The sequence below is a fragment of the Vipera ursinii genome (genome assembly GCF_947247035.1).
Source record: "Vipera ursinii genome assembly, chromosome: 1".
Taxonomy (NCBI): domain Eukaryota; kingdom Metazoa; phylum Chordata; class Lepidosauria; order Squamata; family Viperidae; genus Vipera; species Vipera ursinii.
The window spans coordinates 351,498,993-351,518,759 of NC_139512.1; the positions used below are offsets into that span (position 1 = coordinate 351,498,993).

Consider the following 19,767-nt stretch of genomic DNA (forward strand, 5'->3'; position numbering starts at 1 on the left):
GTCATGCCGGCCACATGACCACAGAGATGTCCTCGGACAAGCGCTGGCTCTTCGGGTTTGAAATGGAGATGAGCACCGGCCCCTAGAGTCGGAAACGACTAGCACGCATGTGCGGGGGAACCTTTACCTTTACCTATTATTATTATCATTATTATCATTATCATCATCATTATTATTATTATTATTAACACAAAGTACATGTCCCATCACCAAAACAAGGTCCCTGCTACCTTGAAAAGGGGTCTCTATTGACTCTCAACCCAGGAGACCACGAAGACCTCACCTAAAAACAAGAGACCCTCCTACTCACCTATTTGGTTCTTCACAGCTTTTCCTTTGGCCACCTCTTCAGCTGCTTTGCCTTGCGAGTGAGTCAGGAGGATTCCAACTTCTGGATCCCTGTCGACCTCTTCCATTTCCTCGTCACCCTCCTTCGCGCTTCCCTGCGAGTCACTTTCCCCTTCCTGGTCTTCTCCTGAGCTGCCTTCCTCTTCTTCTTCTTCCTCGCTTCCAAGTTCATCCATCCCTTCGGCAAATTCCTCAAAATCATCAATGGCCTGGAAACTGAAGGCTGGTTTCTTCAGCTGGTTGGACAACTTTCTATCTTCTTCAGCATCACTGGCTGCCTTTTCCTCCTCTTCCTCTTCCTCTTCCTCCTCTGATTCTGGACTCTCACCTTCAGCCAGGATTTCGCCGTCAAGATCAGCTTCTTCATCTGTCTCCTCACCTGATGTTTCTTTATCTACCAATTAGAAAACACAACGGTTAAGATGGGTGGAAGTCGGACTTATAGTTGCAACCAGGGCTTTTTTTCTCATAGAACGCTCAGAACGGAGTTCCAGCACCTTTTTTGGATGGAACATTGTAGGGTTGGCAAGGCGGGTTGTATGACATATGTGAGTTCCGGCACCTTTTTCTTTTACAAAAAAAGCACTGGTTGCAACTACTCGTAACTTGCAAGGTAACTCTCGACCAAGAATACATTTTTTTAAGAAGCCAGAAAGTAACAACTCAGAGTATTGATAGCTCTTTTCTTTATTTTATAACCTACACGCTGAGTTGCAGGATGAACTAGCTCCCCAATTGTCTAATCTCCAAAGAGATTAGATGCCCTTTATAAAGATTCTAGTGACACCAACAGGCTTTTCCCCCCCCTAACATTTCATGAGTTGAGTGAATAAATGCGTACATACTTGTACGGATAATCCTTGATGTATGACCACAACTGAGCCCCAAATTTATGTTGCTAAGTGAGACGTTTGTCAAGTGAATTTTAGCCCATTTTACAACCTGTCTTGCCACACTTCTTAAGTGTATCATTGCAGTTGTTGAGTTAGTAGCATGGTTGTGAACTGAATCTGGCTTCCCCCATTGACTTTGCTTGTCAGAAGTTCGCAAAAGGGGATCACGTCATAAATATGAGTCAATTGCCAAGCACCCGGATTTTGATCATATAATTATGGGGAGGCTGCAATGTCGTAAGTCTGAAAAATAGTTGTACGTCACTTTTTTTCAGTGCCGCTGTAACTTAGAACGGACGCTAAGTGAACTGTTGTTAAGTCAAAGGCTACCTGTATATTAAAACACAAAAAAGGCTTCTGAACCCAGGAAAGGTTACTCTAAGGAGATAAGCTTTGCTGGAAAAGGCTTAGCCCACACAACCTTTTCAAAAGGTTGTAAGTCAAGGACTATCTGTATGAAGAACAGGTGAGTATTTTACACCTCAACTCCAGGATCATATGCAAATAAAGATAACAACAACCAGGATTCCCCAACTGAAATCTCCCAGCAGATTCTTGCCTGCATATCTAACTTTTTTTGTAAAATTGCCCTAACCCCTATCTCAAAAGCTATAGATGTTTCTTCCCTTACAATGTCAACAGAGCGCAGAAATCTCAATAAACCTAATGCATCACACATCTCAATACCATCTGGAAATTTGGGGCTATTAAAATCACAGAAATTATATGCACATTCTACACATCTCTTTCCCCAAAGCACCACTTCTTGCATTTTCCACATTACGAGGCATGTGGAATGCCAACCTCGTGGTTTTTGGCCCAAAGGGACAGCTGGAAAATCTCCAGCCGATTAAAATCTCAATCTCACACTTATCCACAGCTGGAGCTGGACTGATTATCAGACCCATTGATTAGCTGACAGCCTTTCCCATTAAATAATGAGATAAAGGGGGAGCATTGCAAGGTGATCGCGTTCCCTTACCCATGTCTTTATAAAGAGAGGAGGAAGAGTTGGAGGTCTTGTACATGAGAAAGATATAGTTCCGGTGAGATCCGTCAGTATAAAAAATGGGCTGCCAATTTCTTTCCCACCAGTCTCACGTGGATCCTGTTCCTTCTGATAGCAGGCTTCCCCACTGATAAAGATTTCCCCTGTCCAGTCGTGTCCAACTCTAGGGGGCGCTGCTCATTTCCATTTCTTAGTTAAGGGAGCCAGCATTGTCCAAAGACATTGCCGTGGTCGTGTGGCCAGCATGGCTATGCGCCAAAGGTGCACAGAACGCTGTTAACTTTACCACTGGAGTGATACCTATTTATCTACTCGCATTTTCATGCTTTGAAAGTGCTAGGTTGGCAGGAGCTGAGGTGAGCACAGGGGGTTCACCCAGTGGTGGGATTCAAATACCTGAACATCTGGTTCTCTGCGTGGATGTAGGCCTGGGCCGCCGAGGCCTGGAATGGACTTCCGGAAGTGACATCCATGCACTTCCTGTGGGCTGTTCTAGGCCTGGGAGGCCTCCTCCAGGCCCCCGAGGCCTAGAACGCACTTCCGGAAGTGACATCAATGCACTTGGGGCAGGCCGTTCTAGGCTTGGGAGGCCTCCACCAGTCCTAGAATGGACTTCCGGAAGTGACATCCATGTACTTCCGGTGGGCCGTTCTAGGCCTGGGAGACTTCCTCCAGGCCTCCGAGGCCTAGAACGGACTTTCAGAAGCAGCACGGGTTCAGCCGCTTCTCCAAACTCAACAAAATTTAGCTACCGGTTCCACCGAACCAGTGCGAACCGGCGGAATCCCATCACTGGATTCGCCCTATCGCATGGTGCTTGAGTCTCAAACCCAGGCTGCCAGCTTTCCAGCTGACAGGTTCAGCATGTTTACCCACTGAGCCATTGCGCTGAAAAGTGTACCAATCTTCGGTCAATAGCTATGCTCTTCTGCTAGAAGCACCCACCTACCTCAAGGTGCCCACCGAATGTGGCAATTAAAATACCCAAGGACTTGGTTGAAAAGAAGGACCAGCTCCTAAATAAATAGTCCTTGACTTATGACTGGTCACTTAGCAACCGTTCAAATTACAGTGGACCTTCCTGGGGATACTTACAATCCAGGTCCAAAATACCAACAGCCATCACCCCCTGGTCACGTGACCAGACTTCAAGGACTTGTCATCCAGGCCTCATTATGCCAGTTTGTAGCCTCCCGCGGTTATGTGACTGCATTTTACAATGGCTTTTATTTCTGGTTTTTAGCAAAAGCAGCCCAAAGCCTACCATTGGTTCACTTAGTGACTGCCATGTTCCCTTAATGACTACCACAAAAAAAGGATATAAAATCAGGCTGGTCACATGGGTCATCCACTTTACGACCGTCACGACTTAAGACCATAATGGGCAGGCTCCATTACATTGTAACTCGACGGTTCTGTTATGACTCAGGGCCAGCCGGTGGGTCCGGCAGCCGGTTCAGATGTATCGGATGACTCAGATGAGGGGGAGGAGGAGGGTGTGGAAGACGAACCGGCTGATGATGGCTTGGAGGCTTTGCAGAGCCCTCAGCCGGGGACCTCTTCTCAGCTGCGTGAGGCCGATAGTGCGGAGGATGATGACCCACAGCTGGCCCTGTTCAAGGACGCCCGACGCAGGAGGCAGTCGAGCAGGAACAAACAAAGAAAGGCTGTGGGACTCCTCGGGAGGAGGCACAGGGAGACCACGCCCTGAACTCTAAATAAAAGGAGTGTTTGGGGAGGGGCTGGTTGCTGAAAGCAACCCTTCCGCTTGAGGATTCAAGTTCCAGTGTTTTTGTTTCTTGTTCTGTTAATTGACTAATAAATCTTGGCAGACGCTTTTCAGCCTTGGACGCTCTCCAGTCTCTTCTGTTTGAATAGGGGTTTGCCTTACTACAAGGCCGGAAGAGGGCTGGTTCAGAACAGGTTCCTTGTAATTTATAAGGAAAATCTATACATCTAGTTCTCAACGTATGACCACAATTGAGCCCAGAATTTATGTTGCTAAGTGAGAAATTTTATTAAGTGGGTTTTGTTCCATTTTATGACTTTTCTTGCCACATTTGTTAAGTGAATCACTGCCATTCTTCAGCGGTTGTTAGGTGAATCTGGCTTCCCCATTGACTTTGCTTGTCAGAAGGTTGCAAAAGGAGATCACGTGACCCCGGGACACTGCAACCGTCATAAATATGAAGCAGTTGTCAAACATCCGAATGTAAATCACTCGACCAGGGGGTGCTGCAACGGTCGTAAGTGTGAAAAAATGTTCGTAAGTCACTTTTTTCAGTGCAGTTGTAGCTTTGGATGGTCAGTAAATGAACTGTTGTAAGGCGAGGACTAGCTGTATAGACTCTACAGATTTAAACTTTGATTTTTAATCTGTTTAACTTCTGGCAGGGCACCAGACGTAATAAAATCTATACCCTGGAAAGAAGAGGGAACTTTGTAATTTGTATTCAAGACGGCCCGCGTGGTGTGACTGATCAAAGAATAGGGCAAGAGAGAGAATCTCTCTGCTATTGCTTCACATCATAACATGGTCAATTTATGTCAATAAGAAACAGGCCTCTGTTATCCTTTTATTATTTAAAGTGTTTGCATACCATCCGTTATGCCACAGATATTACGACATCGAAGGAATAACTCAAATATATCATAAAAGTCAGGCCATTAATAAAATGAGGCAGCAAGGAAAGGCGTGCAGCAAGTGAAGACATTTTTCAAATTAAAGAGCTTGGGAAGATAAACACTGTTTTAAACCTGAATATTTAAGGAGAGAATTGTAATGGAGGACTCTAAGACATTTCCCTGCCTTACTTTAAACACACAGAGCAGCCTGACAGGGTAGAACGAGTTATCATTTCACGCTGCCCGCTGTTCATAACAATCCTGAACAAACTTCAGCTCTGAAAGGATTGGTGCCAGTTGCCAGTCAGCTGGACACAAATGGGGTACACCTCCTGCTCACTATTGGACTCCCAACATTTAGCATCCAGAGGTCAAGTGCCGCCAAACATGGATTTTCTCTGACCAATGTTACTGGCAGGTCTCCAAAAGCTGACAGGAGTGAAGAGAATAAATTTAATCCCTGCAGATGCCAGCCAACAATGCCACTCATCCTTCGCTCAGCCTGGCACTAATCTCCTAGCTCTCAAAGAGAAAAATTCCCCCAGTCGGACCAACCATGGTCCTCTAAACAGGAGTTGCTGGCTGGTGTACTCAGGTCATTTACGAATGAATAGCTTGTTATAAGGGACGTGGTGGCTCAGTGGGTTAGGATGCTGAGCTTGTCGATCAGAAGGTCGGCAGTTTGGCGGGTCGAATCCCGAGTGCCGCGTAACAGAGTGAGCGCCTGTTACTCGTCCCAGCTTCTGCCAACCTAACAGTTCGAAAGCACGTAAAAATGCAAGTAGAAAAATAGGGACCACTCCGGTGGGAAGGTAACAGCGTTCCGTGCGCCTTTGGCGTCTAGTCATGCCGGCCACATGACCACGGAGACGTCCTCGGACAAGCGCTGGCTCTTCGGCTTTGAAACAGAGATGAGCACCGACACCTAGAGTTGGAAACGACTAGCACTCATGTGCTTTTACCTTACCTTTTAGCTTGTTATAAGTAGTCCTCAATTTACAACAGTTCGTTTAGTGAACGTTCAAAGTTACAACGCCACCGGATTTATGACTGTTTTCCACACTTATGCAGCATCCTCAGGGCCACGTGATAAGAATTCGGACCCTTGGCAACTGGCAGATACTTATAATGGTTGCATTGTCCCCGGGTCACGTGATCCCTTTTTTCGACATTCTGACAAACCAATGGGGAAGCCAAGTTCACTTAACAACCATATTGCTAACTTAACAACTGCAGTGATTCACTTAACCGCTCTGGCAAGAAAGATTGCATAATGATTGCAAAACTGACTTATTTTATTTATTTATTTATTTTATTGCATTTATATACCGCCCTTTCCCTGAGGACTCAGGGCGGTTTACAGGGAGTTAAAAATCAACCATACAAAAGTTAAAACCCAATTTAAAAATATTAAATCGACCCTGTACTATTAAAAACCCCAATTAAAATGAATGTCTCCTCAGCCTGGGCCCGAGAGCTCAAAGAGCCAGGTCTTCAGGCCCCGGCGGAATGATCGGAGGTCGGGAGCAGTCCTCAGCTCCACCGGCAGCTGGTTCCAGAGGGCAGGCGCCCCCACTGAGAAGACTTAACAAATGTCTCACTTAGCAAGAAAATGTTTTGGCTCACTTGTGGTCGTAGGTCGAGGACTACAACCCTGTACAAGTGCGTTGCTCTGCCAGCACTGGCGGGAGTGTTCTTAGTGGCTCCTCAGTTGGGGTATTGCTGTTTCACAGCGCTGTCAGACGCTTTTCTTAATGCACCTTTAACCTCCCTCTCCCGTGGACCTTCCTCTATTGTTCCTTTTGGTCCCAGACTTACAACGATTTATTCTGTGATCAAAGTTACAACAGCACTGGGGGGAAAAAGTGACTTCTAACTGTTTTTCACATATACGACCGTTGCAGCATCCCCATGGTCACATGATCAAAATTCAGAGGCTTGGCAACCGATTCATATGTATGACAATTGCACTCTCCCGAGGTCACGTGATCACCTTTTTTTTGGCAATTTGAGTCTCAATGGCTCAAGGTTGACTCAGCCTTCCACCCTTCCAAAGTCGGTAAAATGAGGATCGTTGGGGACTCTTTAAACTGCTTGGAGAGAGCTGTAAAGCACTATGAAGCGTGTATATATGTGCTGTTGCTAAACTCAATGGGGAAGCCAGATTCACTAAAACATATGAGGAACAGCTGCTGGAATTGGGAATGTCTAGTTCAGGGGTAGGCAACCTCGGCTCTTTTATGACTCGCGGACTTCAACTCCCAGAATTCCTGAGTCAGCTATGCTGGAAGTTTTTAAGAAGAGACTGGACAGCCATTTGTCTGAAATGGTATAGGGCTTCCTGCCTGAGCAGGGGGTTGGACTAGATGACCTCCAAGGTCCCTTCCAACTATATTATTGATCATCACACTATCAGCCAGATGTTCAGACTGGATTTGGCATTTTTGTCTACCTATCAAACCCTATACCTGAGATATTGGGACACTGGTATGCAGAAGCGGTGAATGCTCCAACACTGGAAGTTTTTAAGAAGAGTCTGGACAGCCATTTGTCTGAAATGGTATAATTTAATTTAATTTAATAATTTAATTTGTATACCGCCCTTCTCCCGAAGGACTCAGGGCGGTGAACAGGGCAATACATAATAAAAACCAGAATACAAAAATTAAAAAGTGATTAAACCATTTTGCCCGTAATAATTAATACATATTAAAAATTAAAACTAATTATAAAAAACCCAACCCCATCCCGTCAGACCAGGCCAGCTTGTTCAAAAAAGAAGGTTTTGAGATCGCGCCTTAAGGAGCGAAGGTCGGGGGCCATCCGGAGCTCGACCGGTAAGCGGTTCCAAAGGTCTGGCGCGCCCACAGAGAACGCTCTCCCCCTGGGGGCCACCAATCGGCATTCTCTGACCGGTGGCACCCTGAGGAGGCCCTCTCTGTGGGAGCGCACTGGACGGAGGGAAGTTGATGCCGGCAGCAGGTGCTGCCGTAGGTAATCCGGACCCATGCCATGTAGGGCTTTGTAAGTCATCACTAACACCTTGAACCTCACCCAGAGAGCTTCCTGCCTTAGCAGGGGGTTGGACTAGATGACCTCCAAGGTCCCTTCCAACTATTATATTATTATTATTATTATTATTATTATTATTATTATTATTATTATTATTATTATTATTATTATATTACTTAACAACCGTGTTACTAATTTAACAACTGCAGTGACTTGCTTAACAAACGTGTCAAAAAGGGCCGTAAAATTAACAAGTGTCTTAGCTTAGCGACAGAAATTTTGGGATCAGTTGGGTCGTAAGTCGAGGGCCACCTGCACTTCATTCTTCCTGGCAAATAAAAGTTTTTAACCGGGAGCCAAGCCGTTGTGTCAAACCTCTTTCATCACTGAACTGAGGCCACCCAATTAATGCTTACGATGCAGCAGCTCCTGGCTGCGGAGTGCAGCACTGAGGAGAATTTATTTCCTCTCAGCGTTTGTAGCGAGCAAGAAAGATGACTTTGACAGAGATACTCAAGCTCTGTTGCCCAGGCAAGAGAGGCTGGAGCATTTTCACATGCAGAACAACCAGATACAGATTCAGAAGTGGCTTCGGAAATTTACAGCTGGTCCTCGAGGTACAATCATTTGTTTAGTAGCCGTCTGAAGTAACAACAGCACTGGAAAAAGTGACTTGTGACTTGTTTTTCCTGTTCACGATCACTGCAGCATCCTCATGGTCATATGATCTAAAATTCGGGCACTTGGCAACCGGTATATACTTAGGATCTCTATCCACATCGACACCAAACAGCATCAGTTCGATTGGAGCAACGCTAAATTAATCACCAGCCACGCTACCACCCGCCATGCTTGTTGAGTTCATCGAAGCCTAGCACTTCACACGCGATTCCATCTGCAGAAACACTGACCTACAACCAGCCTATGAACCCCTCAGAATCCAAATCAGCCTCACAGCACCGCCAGCCAGAGACGGCACCGACACTCAACCAACGCACACCAAGCCCACCGCCAACAGCAGTTCGCCTCCCAATGACCCTGACCTGATGTAACCTTCCCACAAGACCTATCACAAGACTCACTAATGTCTCACACCTGACCCATCACAAGACCCTCACTGAACGCACCCACACCTGAAGCCCTTATAAACAGAAGAACACTGGTTCTGACAACCCCTAAACCAGGGGTCTTCAAACTTGGCTCTTTTTTGACTTGTGGACTTCAACTCCCAGAATTCCTCAGCCAGCGTGTTTGGCTGAGGAGTTCGGGGAGTTGAAGTCCACAAGTCATAAAAGGGCCAAGTTTGAAGACCCCTGCCCTAAACTCCGCTGAAGATGTTACCTAGCCTGGTAAATGAAACGTTCGGAAACTGACCCACAAGTGTGGAGAACGAAACCTTCACCCTCATATAATTATGATTTGCAGATCCCAAATCTTGTGAGCATGCTGCATAAGAATTGGGTCGTGTGATCACCGTGATCCCATGACCCCTGCATAAGACCCTCTGAATAAGAATGGACTACACAGGGGTCATGCGTTCACCACTTGTAACCTTCCCAGACGACCTCCGACAAGCAAAGTCAATGAGGAAAGCCAGATTTGCTTAACAACTGCTTGGTTTACTTCATAATTGTGGCAAAAAAGGGGTCATAAACAACTTAACAACTGCCTTGCTCAATAACAGATATTTTGGTTGTTAAGTCGAGGACCACCTGTACAGCAATTTCCAACTACTACCACTCCGTCAGGTTGCTTCTCCCTCACCAGTAAGGATATAAAGCACACCCAAGGAAACTTTTAACAAACTTTCTGAAAGCAATAAACTAAGGTTGCTTTAGCTGTTGTGATTTTTCTTAAAAAATAATAATAATCCTGGATCATTTTCTTGCATGCTCCTTTATGCAACAGAAATTCCTGACATTTTTGGGAACCAGGACAGCATGAATACAGTGGCACCTTGGTCCTCAAGTACTTTGAAACGCATCGAATTTGGCACTCAGTGCATTTTGAGGCAAACATTTTGTCCTGGTAACTCATCGTCACCATTTGTTTGGTACTCAAAGTGCAAACTAGAAGTTGTCAGGGTTGGCTGCCTTTTGACTCCTGGTATTCCTTATGGCAGGGGTCCCAACTTGTGGGCCATGGCCTGGTACCAGTCTGTGGCCTCCTGGCCACCGGGCTACGGGAATGGCTGGCAAGTGCACGCACATGTGCGCGCATCCTCCCCACTTGCAGTACTGCCCCATTTGTGCATGCGTATTGGGCCACCATCGTCACGCAGGTGCTAGCGGCCCGTTTGTGCATGTGTACGGGTGCTAGTGGCCCTTGTGCATGTGCGTGGGCGCTAGTGGCCTGTCTGCGCATGAACCAGCACTGTCACTAGCGCGGTCATGGGTTCACGCGGTCCACTGGTGCATGCGCACGAGTGCTAGCGCCACCGCTGTGTGCGCACCTGTTTTGCACAAGCCCATGTACATTTCCCTGATCTTCCCTTTCCCTCCAGGCCGCCAACCCGGAAAGGCTGGGGAGCTCTGCCTTATGGGAAAAATGTATTTGGTACTCATCGCAGCTCCTGGAACCAATTCACGATGAGTACCGAGGTACCACAATTTCGCAAGATAGATGCAACCTGGCCATTGGCTGTCAAAACCACAGCACTTTGCCTAGAAAATAAAACCAGAAAACAACTCACCTGGCACCTCAGCTGACCCCCACAACTCTTCTTCCAAGGCTTTGCGGGATGTGGCCTTCCCCTGGTACCGCTTATCAGCATCCAAAAGCTGAGAGGCAATTCCTTTCCGTATTTGACCAACAGAAAGGACATCTTCATCAAGGTTTCCTTCGTCAAACCTGTCAATCACTTTGGCTGCGGTAGCTGTACAAAGGAAAACCAAGAGGTGGTTATTTTGGGTTCCATTTCATCCTTTCTCAACAGACGCTTGTAGCGTGACACCATAGGTCAGGGGTCTTCAAACCTGGCCCTTTTATGACTTGTGGACTTCAACTCCCAGGATTCCTCAGCCAGGCATGCTGGCTCAGGAATTCTGGGAGTTGGAAGTCCACAAGTCATAAAAGGGCCAGGTTTGAAGACCCCTGCCATAGGTTCATAAATTTGGCTGAGCTTCACACCCCTTCTGGTTACTTTATGATGCAATACAGATAATCCTCGACTTACAACAGTTCATGGAGTGACCGTTCAAAGTTACAGCGGCACTGAAAAGAGGGTTTTTTGACCGTTTTTCAGACGACTGTTGCAGCATCCCCATGGTCACATGATCAAAATGCGGATGCTGGGCAAATGACTCATTATTTATGACTGTTGCAGAGTCCCGGGGTCACGTGATGGTCACTTTTTGTGACCTTCTTGGAAGCAAAGTCAACGGGAAGCCAGATTCACTTAACAACCGTGTCCACTAACTTAACTGCAGTGATTCACTTAACAATTGTGGCACAAAAGGTCATAAACTGGGACAAAATTCACTTAATCAATTTTTCACTTAGCCATAAAAAACTTGGGCCGTTATTGTGGTCGTAAGTCGTAAGTTACCTTATAAATCCAGAAAATAGGTTAGTTCAGTTATCAACCTGAGTGTGGTCTACAAAGGTAGCAATCAAGCCTCAAACTAATCAAGAGGTGTCCAAACTTGACAACTGGAAGACTTATGAACTTCAACCTCCAGAATTCCTCAACCAGCCAACATTGCTGGCTGGAGAATTCCAGTCCGTAACTCTTCAGATTGCCAAGTTTGGAGATCCTTGAACTCATCAACCACAGTTTACCAGGCATGCTGAATGAACTCAAGGTCACATATGAAGGACATCTCGAAGCTGCGGCTGCTTCAAAATGCAGCAGGGCAAGCAATAATGGGCACCTACCTGTCTTTATGTCCAAATGTCACTGCTATATAAGCTGTCTTACAGGTAGTCCTTGACTTACGACCGGTCACTTAACAGCCAGTGTTACAGCAGATTCCCCCCCCCCCCCGAAAGCTACTTACAACTCAGTTGCAAAGTTAGAATCGCTGCAGTGCTCCTGTGGTCATTCACCCTTAGGACTGACCGCAGTGCTGCAGAAAGCTCTGGGGCCCGGCACTTTCCGCAGTGGTGTGCAGACGGTGTTAGGCAAACAAGAACAGAGCCATGGTGGTGAGAAGCAGCCACCCGGTTCGAGGCTACCAGAATTCAATGCGGCCGCTAGGAACATGGCAGCCGATTCTGGAATCACACCGCGTGGCCCCACAATGAGGCCATCTGTTCCAGGTATGCAGAAGGCCCCAGAAGACTTCGGTGAGGAGGATAAAGGATCGGTGGGATGGGAATCAAGTCTAAGGCCTGCAGGGATCTGGTGGGAGGAGGAAAACACCCGCGGAGACCCAAGGGGCAGGAAGCAGAGCACAGGTAAGACAGGTAATCTTAACAAGCCTGATAAATTAAAAAAAAATCTCCAGATTTCCCCCCTCCAAGATTTGTTTAATACAATCCCATCAATGTTTATCACTCAAGTTCCCAGTTAAAGAAACACTAAAATATTATACCAGGAAAAAGACAACATGACAATCCTGGATATGTTTACCTGCTAACAAACTCTGCTGGACTTCCAAAAGATATACAGGCAGTCCTCGACTTACGGCCACAATTGAGCCCAACATTTCCGTTGTTAAGCAAGGCAGTAGCTTTTTGCCCTATTTTACAACCTTTCTTGCCACGGTTGTTAAGAGAATCACTGCAGTTGTTAAGTTAGTAACAGGGTCGTTAAGTGAATCTGGCTACCTCACTGACTTTTGCTTGTCAGAAGGGCGCAAAAGGGGATCATGTGACCCTGCAACCGTCATAAATACGAGTCAGTTGCCAAATATCTGAATTTTGATCATGTGACCATGGGGATGCTTGCAACAGTTGTTAAGCATGAAAAATGACCATCAGTCACTTTTTTTAGTGCCACTTCAAACAGTCACTAAACGAATCATTGTAAGCCGAGGACTACCTGCATGTATATATATTTTTTTAAAAAAAATGTCCAGAACCTTCCAAGAATAGCCTATGCAGAATACTCAACATTCTGGACATCTTTGGGTTTTTTTGCACCTGTGATATCATGCATGGGATTGGAAAACACTATCTACCTGGTATTCGGGATGTTGCTTAGAAGCGCTTTTATGTGCTTAAGAGCTCAAAGCATTGTTAGAGACCCCACACACCCACTTTACGGTCTGTTTCTGTGGCTCCCCTCTGGGAGGAGGTTTCAAAGTATTTACAGCAGGATCACCCGATTCTGTAATAGCTTTGTCCCCTATGCCATCCGTCTGGTAAACTCTCAAGATTCGTTTTTCTCGCCATGCACATGTATACATAACCCAAACTAGACTGTGTTGTTTCTCTGTGTCATATAATATATGTGGGTATATGCATAATTCTGTATTTATTTATTTATTTATGTCGTGTTTATGTAGTGTATATTGTAAGTGGTGACCCCTTGAGAGCTGTATGCAATGAAATTTCATTTTAAGGTATGCCGATTAGTGTACATTCAAAGTAACAATAAAGTTATTATTCTATTCTGTTCTGTTCTGTTCCATTCCACTCCATTATTCTATTCTATTCTATTCTATTCTATTCTATTCTATTCTATTCTATTCTATTCTATTCTATTCTATACTATACTATACTATACTCTGTGCCTTGTATATAGTATGTTACACGAACCCAGCTAATTACTTTTACTAAGCAAATCATGGACTTGTGAACTCATATCACAATTTGCACCCCATAAATTTATTAAACTATTAAATTTGTTTTGCCACCCATCTCACTGCAATAAAGCCTTCCTCTACCAAGTTTGGAAAATTGCTTTGAAGGTTGAAGGCTTGACTTGGACTGCTGGACCTGATGTAACTCCCCCCCCCTCACTTCCCAGGAATTCGTATCAGCCTTTTCCAATCTAATATTAAAGTGTTTAACCACTGGAGAAAGAATTTGCTTCCGAGAGGCAGTGCTACTGACTCTTAACTGGTTCAGACACAGATGATGTAAAGTATGAATATCACTCAAACAGGGGAGTCTCAGCTGATTAATTTCAATCATGCCAGGTGAGTTGTCATAAAAATGCCTATGATTGAAATGCCATTTTAAAAAAAGGACAATACATACATCTGTCCCAGCCAGCGTGATTTCACAAGAGTCATTCTTGTTCATGAGAACCGAGGGAAGAGGCCTCTTCTAATAAAGGGCCTGACCCAACCATTTTTCATGTTATCTTTGTAATATCTAGGTATCTTTGATAATCAGCTACCCAATTTGCTAATTAGAAATAATGAACCTTTTAATCTAATCAGTCATCAATTAAACACTGCAGAACTGAGGGATCTGCCCAATACCCAAAGACCAGCATTTCACACCAGGTGGCAGCATCCAATCAACCTTGCCGATCATGAAAAAGCTAAGAGTTGAAGATGGTTAATAGTTGGGTGATAGGTCATCAGAAGACCTCAAGGTCTTCTGGAAACTGGAGTGGAAAGTTGAAAACTAAACTTTCTCACAATAAAGGAGAATATTTATAGCTCAGGGTTGAAACGAGGGGCCCACGGTGCTCTCTGAGCTTGGTTGTTTTCTTACAGACGTTTCATGACCCAACTAGGTAACATCATCAGTGATAGAAGGGAGTGGGGTTTGTAGAGAGGAAGAGAAGGATTGTGGGGTCCTTGATGTTCTCTGAGCTTGGTTGTTTTCTTGCTGACGTTTCATGACTAAACTAAAAGAGCCTTGGTGGAGCAGTGGACTAATGCCTCCTTAAGTAACACCAGCTGCCTGCAATTAGTGCAGGTTCGAGTCCCACCAGGCTCAAGGTTGACTCAGCCTTCCATCCTTCCCAGGTAGGTAAAATGAGGACCCAGATTGTTGGGGGCAATTAAGCTGACTTTGTAATAATGCCGCTTGGGTGTGTGTGTGAAAGCCCTAATAAGCAGGCATATACATAGAATGAAGGCTACTGCTAAGCTTGTAAGCCGCCCTGAGTCTTCGGAGAAGGGCGGGATATAAATGGAATTAAAAAAAAAAACCTAGGTAACACCATCAGTACTAGAAGAGTTTGCAAACTGATGTTATCTAGTATGGTGATGAAACGTCTGCAAGGAAACAACCCGAGCTCAGAGAACACCAAGGACCTTCTCACAATAAAAACCCAACTCCATAGTACCGATAGTCCTTGACTTACAACAGTTTGTTTAGTGACCATTCAGTTACAACGGGGAAAGCAGGGAGAGTGGAAATAGCAACAGCAATAGCACTTAAGACTTATATACCGCTTCAAAGATTCACAGAATTGGTTTCCATACCTGAAAGGTTTTTCAAAGAACCCTGGGTCTTGTGGCTAATTTGTTGAGGTAGTCACGGTGGCTGAGTTCATACATCACGCTAGCCAAAAATATTCTAAACCCAACCCCGTTATATAATAGCACGATATTCAAATCCCACTCTGGAAGCTCCAGAGAAAACCATACTATAAAATTTGAAGAGTCGGCAGCAAGACTTTTAGTAGCACAATATTGGAAGAAGGAGGAACTGCCTACTATAGAAGAGTGGACTTTGAAAGTTTCCAACTTGGCGGAAATGGCAAAGATTTCTGCATACTTGAAAGAACAATTGCAACAGAGATATATCCTGGAATGAAGAAGATGGATCGAATATATTCAGAATAAATATGGGACTAAAAAGTTTCATTTAGCATTTGAATAAGTAGTGGTTTTATACGATGTATTATTAGTTATTTGTTATTTGTTAGTAATATAGTTATGTTTACGGAGAGTTAAAGCGCGATAGAATTTAATGTTTTATTTTTGTTGTTAGCATATTTTAGCTTAAGTTTGTAAGTTTATACCCTGTATTCAGCTCTGGGAAGTCGGGGAGGGGGGAGGGTAGGGGAGGGGAGGATAGGGGAGGGAGGGAGTATGTTTTTAAAAAATGTATTGTAAAACTTTTCAATAAAAAAAATTGAAGAGTCAAATAATCTGGTTTCTTAGCCACAAAGAATAGACATTTGAACAATTTTCCCATATTTTCATTTGTCAGGGCTAATTATAGGCAATCATTGATTTTGTGGTCATTTGAGTCCAATATTTCCATTGCTGAGCAAAGCAGTTAAGTGACTCTTGCTCCACTCTACGTCCTTTCTTGCCAGTTAAGTGAATCACTGCAATTGTTAAGTTTGTAACATGGTTATTAATGAATCTGGCTTTTCCACTGCTTGTCAGAAGGTTGCAAAAGATTATCACATGATCATCAACTTCTAGATTCTGTAGCAGTTTTGTTCCTTATGCCCTCCCTCTTCTAAATTTGCAGGATTCTTTTTTTCCCCCGCCATGCATATGTATACATTCAAACCAGACTGTCTTGAGCCGACCAAAAATAAAAGCGTAATAAAAATTTTAAAGTTAAAAAAATTGGAGAGAAACTGAAAGAAGAGAGCTTTGTGTACAAGAAGTTCAGTATCCCTGGAAATTATTTTTCATTTCATCTTTCTTTTTAGGAAATATTGAAAGGAACATTCAACAAAAATGCACAGTCTGGACGGCAGCCCCTAGAGATAGTCCTTGACTTATGACCACAATTGGATCCAGAATTTCCACCAAGAAACAAGGCGGTTAAACTGAGTCATGCCTGATCTTACAACCTTTTTTGCCATGCTTGTTAAGCAAATGACTACAGCTGTTAGGTGGTCGTTAAATGAATCTGGCTTCTCCCACTGTTTGTCAGAAGCCAGCTTGGAAGGTCACAAATGGTGATCACAAATGACCCTGAGATGCTGTAACCACTGTATTGCGGTTTGTCAAGTGCCCAAATTTTGATCATGGGAATGCTATGACAGTTGTGTGAGGAATGATTTTAAGAAACTTTCCTCAGTGCCTCTGTAATTACAGAGAGTCACTAAATGAATGGTTGTTAAGTCAAGGACTACCTGTATAAAGTATTATATCAGGGGTCTTCAAACTTGGCCCTTTTGTGACTTGTGGACTTCAACTTCTAGAATTCCTCAGCCAGGCTTGCCTGGCTGAGGAATTCTGAGAGTTGGAAGTCCACAAGTCACAAAAGGGCCAAGTTTGAAGACCCCTGGTTTATATACTACTGGTATATAGACACATTACAGGATTTGAATATCTTTTCCAAGACCCTCATGGCTATTCTACCAAGTGCTGGTCTGCAACATATTTCTTGACTTCTGGTTTCTTTTACTGTTTGATGGTTGATCCTAAATGGCAGAAGCTACCCACCACTTCAGTACCACCAGTGTCAATCCAGTAAGGCTTGTTCTATCTGTTGTCAGTGGAACAGCTTGCCTTCAGAAATCATGGGCACTCCATCACTGGAGATTTTTAAGAAGAGACTAGGCCAGGTGTAAGCAACCTTGACTTTTTTATGACTCGTGGACTTCAACTCCCAGAATTCCTGAGCCAGCCATGCTGAGGTGAAAGGGAGAGGTTTCCAAGCTGAGCCATGCTGGCTCAGGAATTCTGGGAGTTGAAGTCCACGAGTCACAAAAGAGCCAAGGTTGCCTACCCCTGGACTAGACAGTCACTTGTCTGAAATAGGTTCTCCTGCTCAAGCAGGGCGCTAGACTAGAAGACCTCCAAGGTCCCTTCGAGCTCTATTCAATTCTATTAATTTGGTCTTCTTTCTAGTTAATTTCAGTTCCATTTTTTCACTGTGCATTTTGACTTTTAGGAATCATTTGAATCAGTGTTTCTTAAAGCATGGTCCAAAAATTCCTGGGGATCCCTCTGACCCTCTCAGGGGTCGTCAAAATCAAATTTGTTTGCCTGATATGGAAGTTATTTGCAAGTATTTAAAACAATGCCACTCGTCTCATTTATTATTTGTTAAAAATGCTGTTCATGAAAAATATTTCAGTTAACAGCTAATGGTTTAATCTTATTTTGACATGGTTTAATAGACACTCCACAAATGCATCAATTTTAACCTTTAATACGTTTAGCATAAATACAACCCATACAAAAAAAAAGCTTTTTTAAGGTCCTCCATAATTTTTACAAACAGAAGGGGGATCTAAGAGCAAAAAAATTGAGAAACGCAGATTTAAATAAACAAATATAGGACTTTTCCACCCATTAGTTACTTGAACTAAACTGCACCGGTTTTTTTTTTACCACAGCTGGAAAATGAAAGCCAGAAGAGTCTGTTTCTCACTTTCCTCTGACCCACCTTCCCATATTCAGACGTACACACACTGTATTGCAACATTTTCTCCCAAAGGAGTGTATAGTGACCCATCTCCACCCCTTTAACTGCCCCCTCCCTATAGCTCTCTGGGGAAACCTACAGTTCCAGCCCATATTTTTTTCCTAATTCCTCCCCTTTCACACGTACTCATCGCCCGTCCTACCATCACAAATTATCCATCCCTTGCTCAATCCCACGTGAGAAGGAACAGACCCCTCCCAGGGCCAAGATACGGGTTTTCAGAACATAGGGTGAAGCAGAGTTCGAAACAGGCGCGCCCCCCACCCCGCCAGCTCTTTCACACAACACGTGTACAGAGGCGACGTCGGAAAGACACGTGGAAACACAACCCCCAACATCTCAACCGCCCCTTTAAAGTGTCCAAGAAGCGAAACCCAGCTCGGGGGCTTCCGCACCAGCCCCGCAGCCCTCACCCTCCTCGGGGTCGTCCTCAGGGTCAGGCTGGGCGCGGGGCAGCGGGTTGAGGAGACGCTCCAACTCGGCCGCTAAGGGCGCCGCCATCTTGTCCAGTCAGGAGGAGGAGGAGGCGGTTGGGGCGGGGCGAGGGGCGGGGCCTCTCGCTGATGGCGCCGCCATCTTGTCCAGTCAGAAGGAGGAGGAGGAGGAGGAGGTGGTTTGGGCGGGGCGAGGGGCGGGGCCTCTCGCTGAGGAAACGGGGGTGGGCGGAGTCTCCAGGGCCCGCCTTGCCCGGGTTTCCCGCCTCCTGTGGACGCTGCAGCCTTTGGGCAAAATGCAGCGCCTCTTGCTGCCTCCTAATACTTTTTTTATTATTATCATTATTATTTACTTATAAAATATGAAAATACAGAATAGTAAGGAGAATAGTAAGGAGAAGAATAGCCAAGCTATTCTCCAAAGCACCTGAAAGCAGGACAAGAAGCAACGGATGGAAACTAGTCAAGGAGAGAAGCAACCTAGAACTAAGGAGAAACTTCCTGACAGTTGGAACAACTAACCAGTGGAACAACCTGCCTCCAGAAGCTGTGAATGCTCCAACACTGGAAGTTTTTAAGAAGAGACTGGACAGCCATTTGTCTGAAATGGTATAGGGTTTCCTGCCTTAGCAGGGGGTTGGACTAGATGACCTCCAGGGTCCCTTCCAACTTATCATTATTTATTATTATTATTATTATTATTATTATTATTATTATTATTATTATTATTATTATTATTATTATTATTATTATTATTATTGGAAAAAGAGTGTGGAAAAGGGGGAAAAAAAGGCCTCGACTTCCGACTCCCTCTGTTGCAGTAAAATAATAGAACAGAACAGGAACAGAGCAGAATAGAGCTGGAAGGGAACTTGGAGGTCTTCTAGTCCAGCCCCCTGTTCAAGCAGGAGAACTTATATACCAGTGGTGGCGAACCTTTTAGAGACCGAGTGCCCAAACTGCAACCCAAAACCCACTTATTTATCGCTGGGTGCCAGGTGGGCGTGGCCCACTGGGTGGGTGTGGCTGTGATGGTCATGGAAGATTGGGTGGGTGTGCTCACCTCAATGTTGCTCGTGGGGAGGGACACCTGTGGGGGGGGGGGCAGGGTTGGGGGAGCTCCAGGAGGTCTCTGGCAGGTGGGGCGGTAGGCAGGAGACTCATCCTGTTGGGTGAGGCAAGGCAGGGTTGGGGT

At 44.9% G+C, this 19,767-nt stretch overlaps 1 protein-coding gene across 1 annotated transcript in view; it reads right to left on the minus strand.

The window, feature by feature from the left end:
• AATF (apoptosis antagonizing transcription factor) overlaps positions 1 to 18,639 on the minus strand; it is a gene marked incomplete at its 5' end in the record, with an annotated part of 115,867 nt that extends 97,228 nt beyond the window's left edge. The window contains 3 exons of the mRNA XM_083379743.1: positions 311 to 742; positions 10,580 to 10,762; positions 18,552 to 18,639. Coding sequence (XP_083235869.1) covers positions 311 to 742; positions 10,580 to 10,762; positions 18,552 to 18,639 — 703 coding nt within the window. The remainder of the gene's footprint in view (positions 1 to 310; positions 743 to 10,579; positions 10,763 to 18,551) is intronic.
• Between the last annotated feature and the right edge of the window lie 1,128 nt (positions 18,640 to 19,767).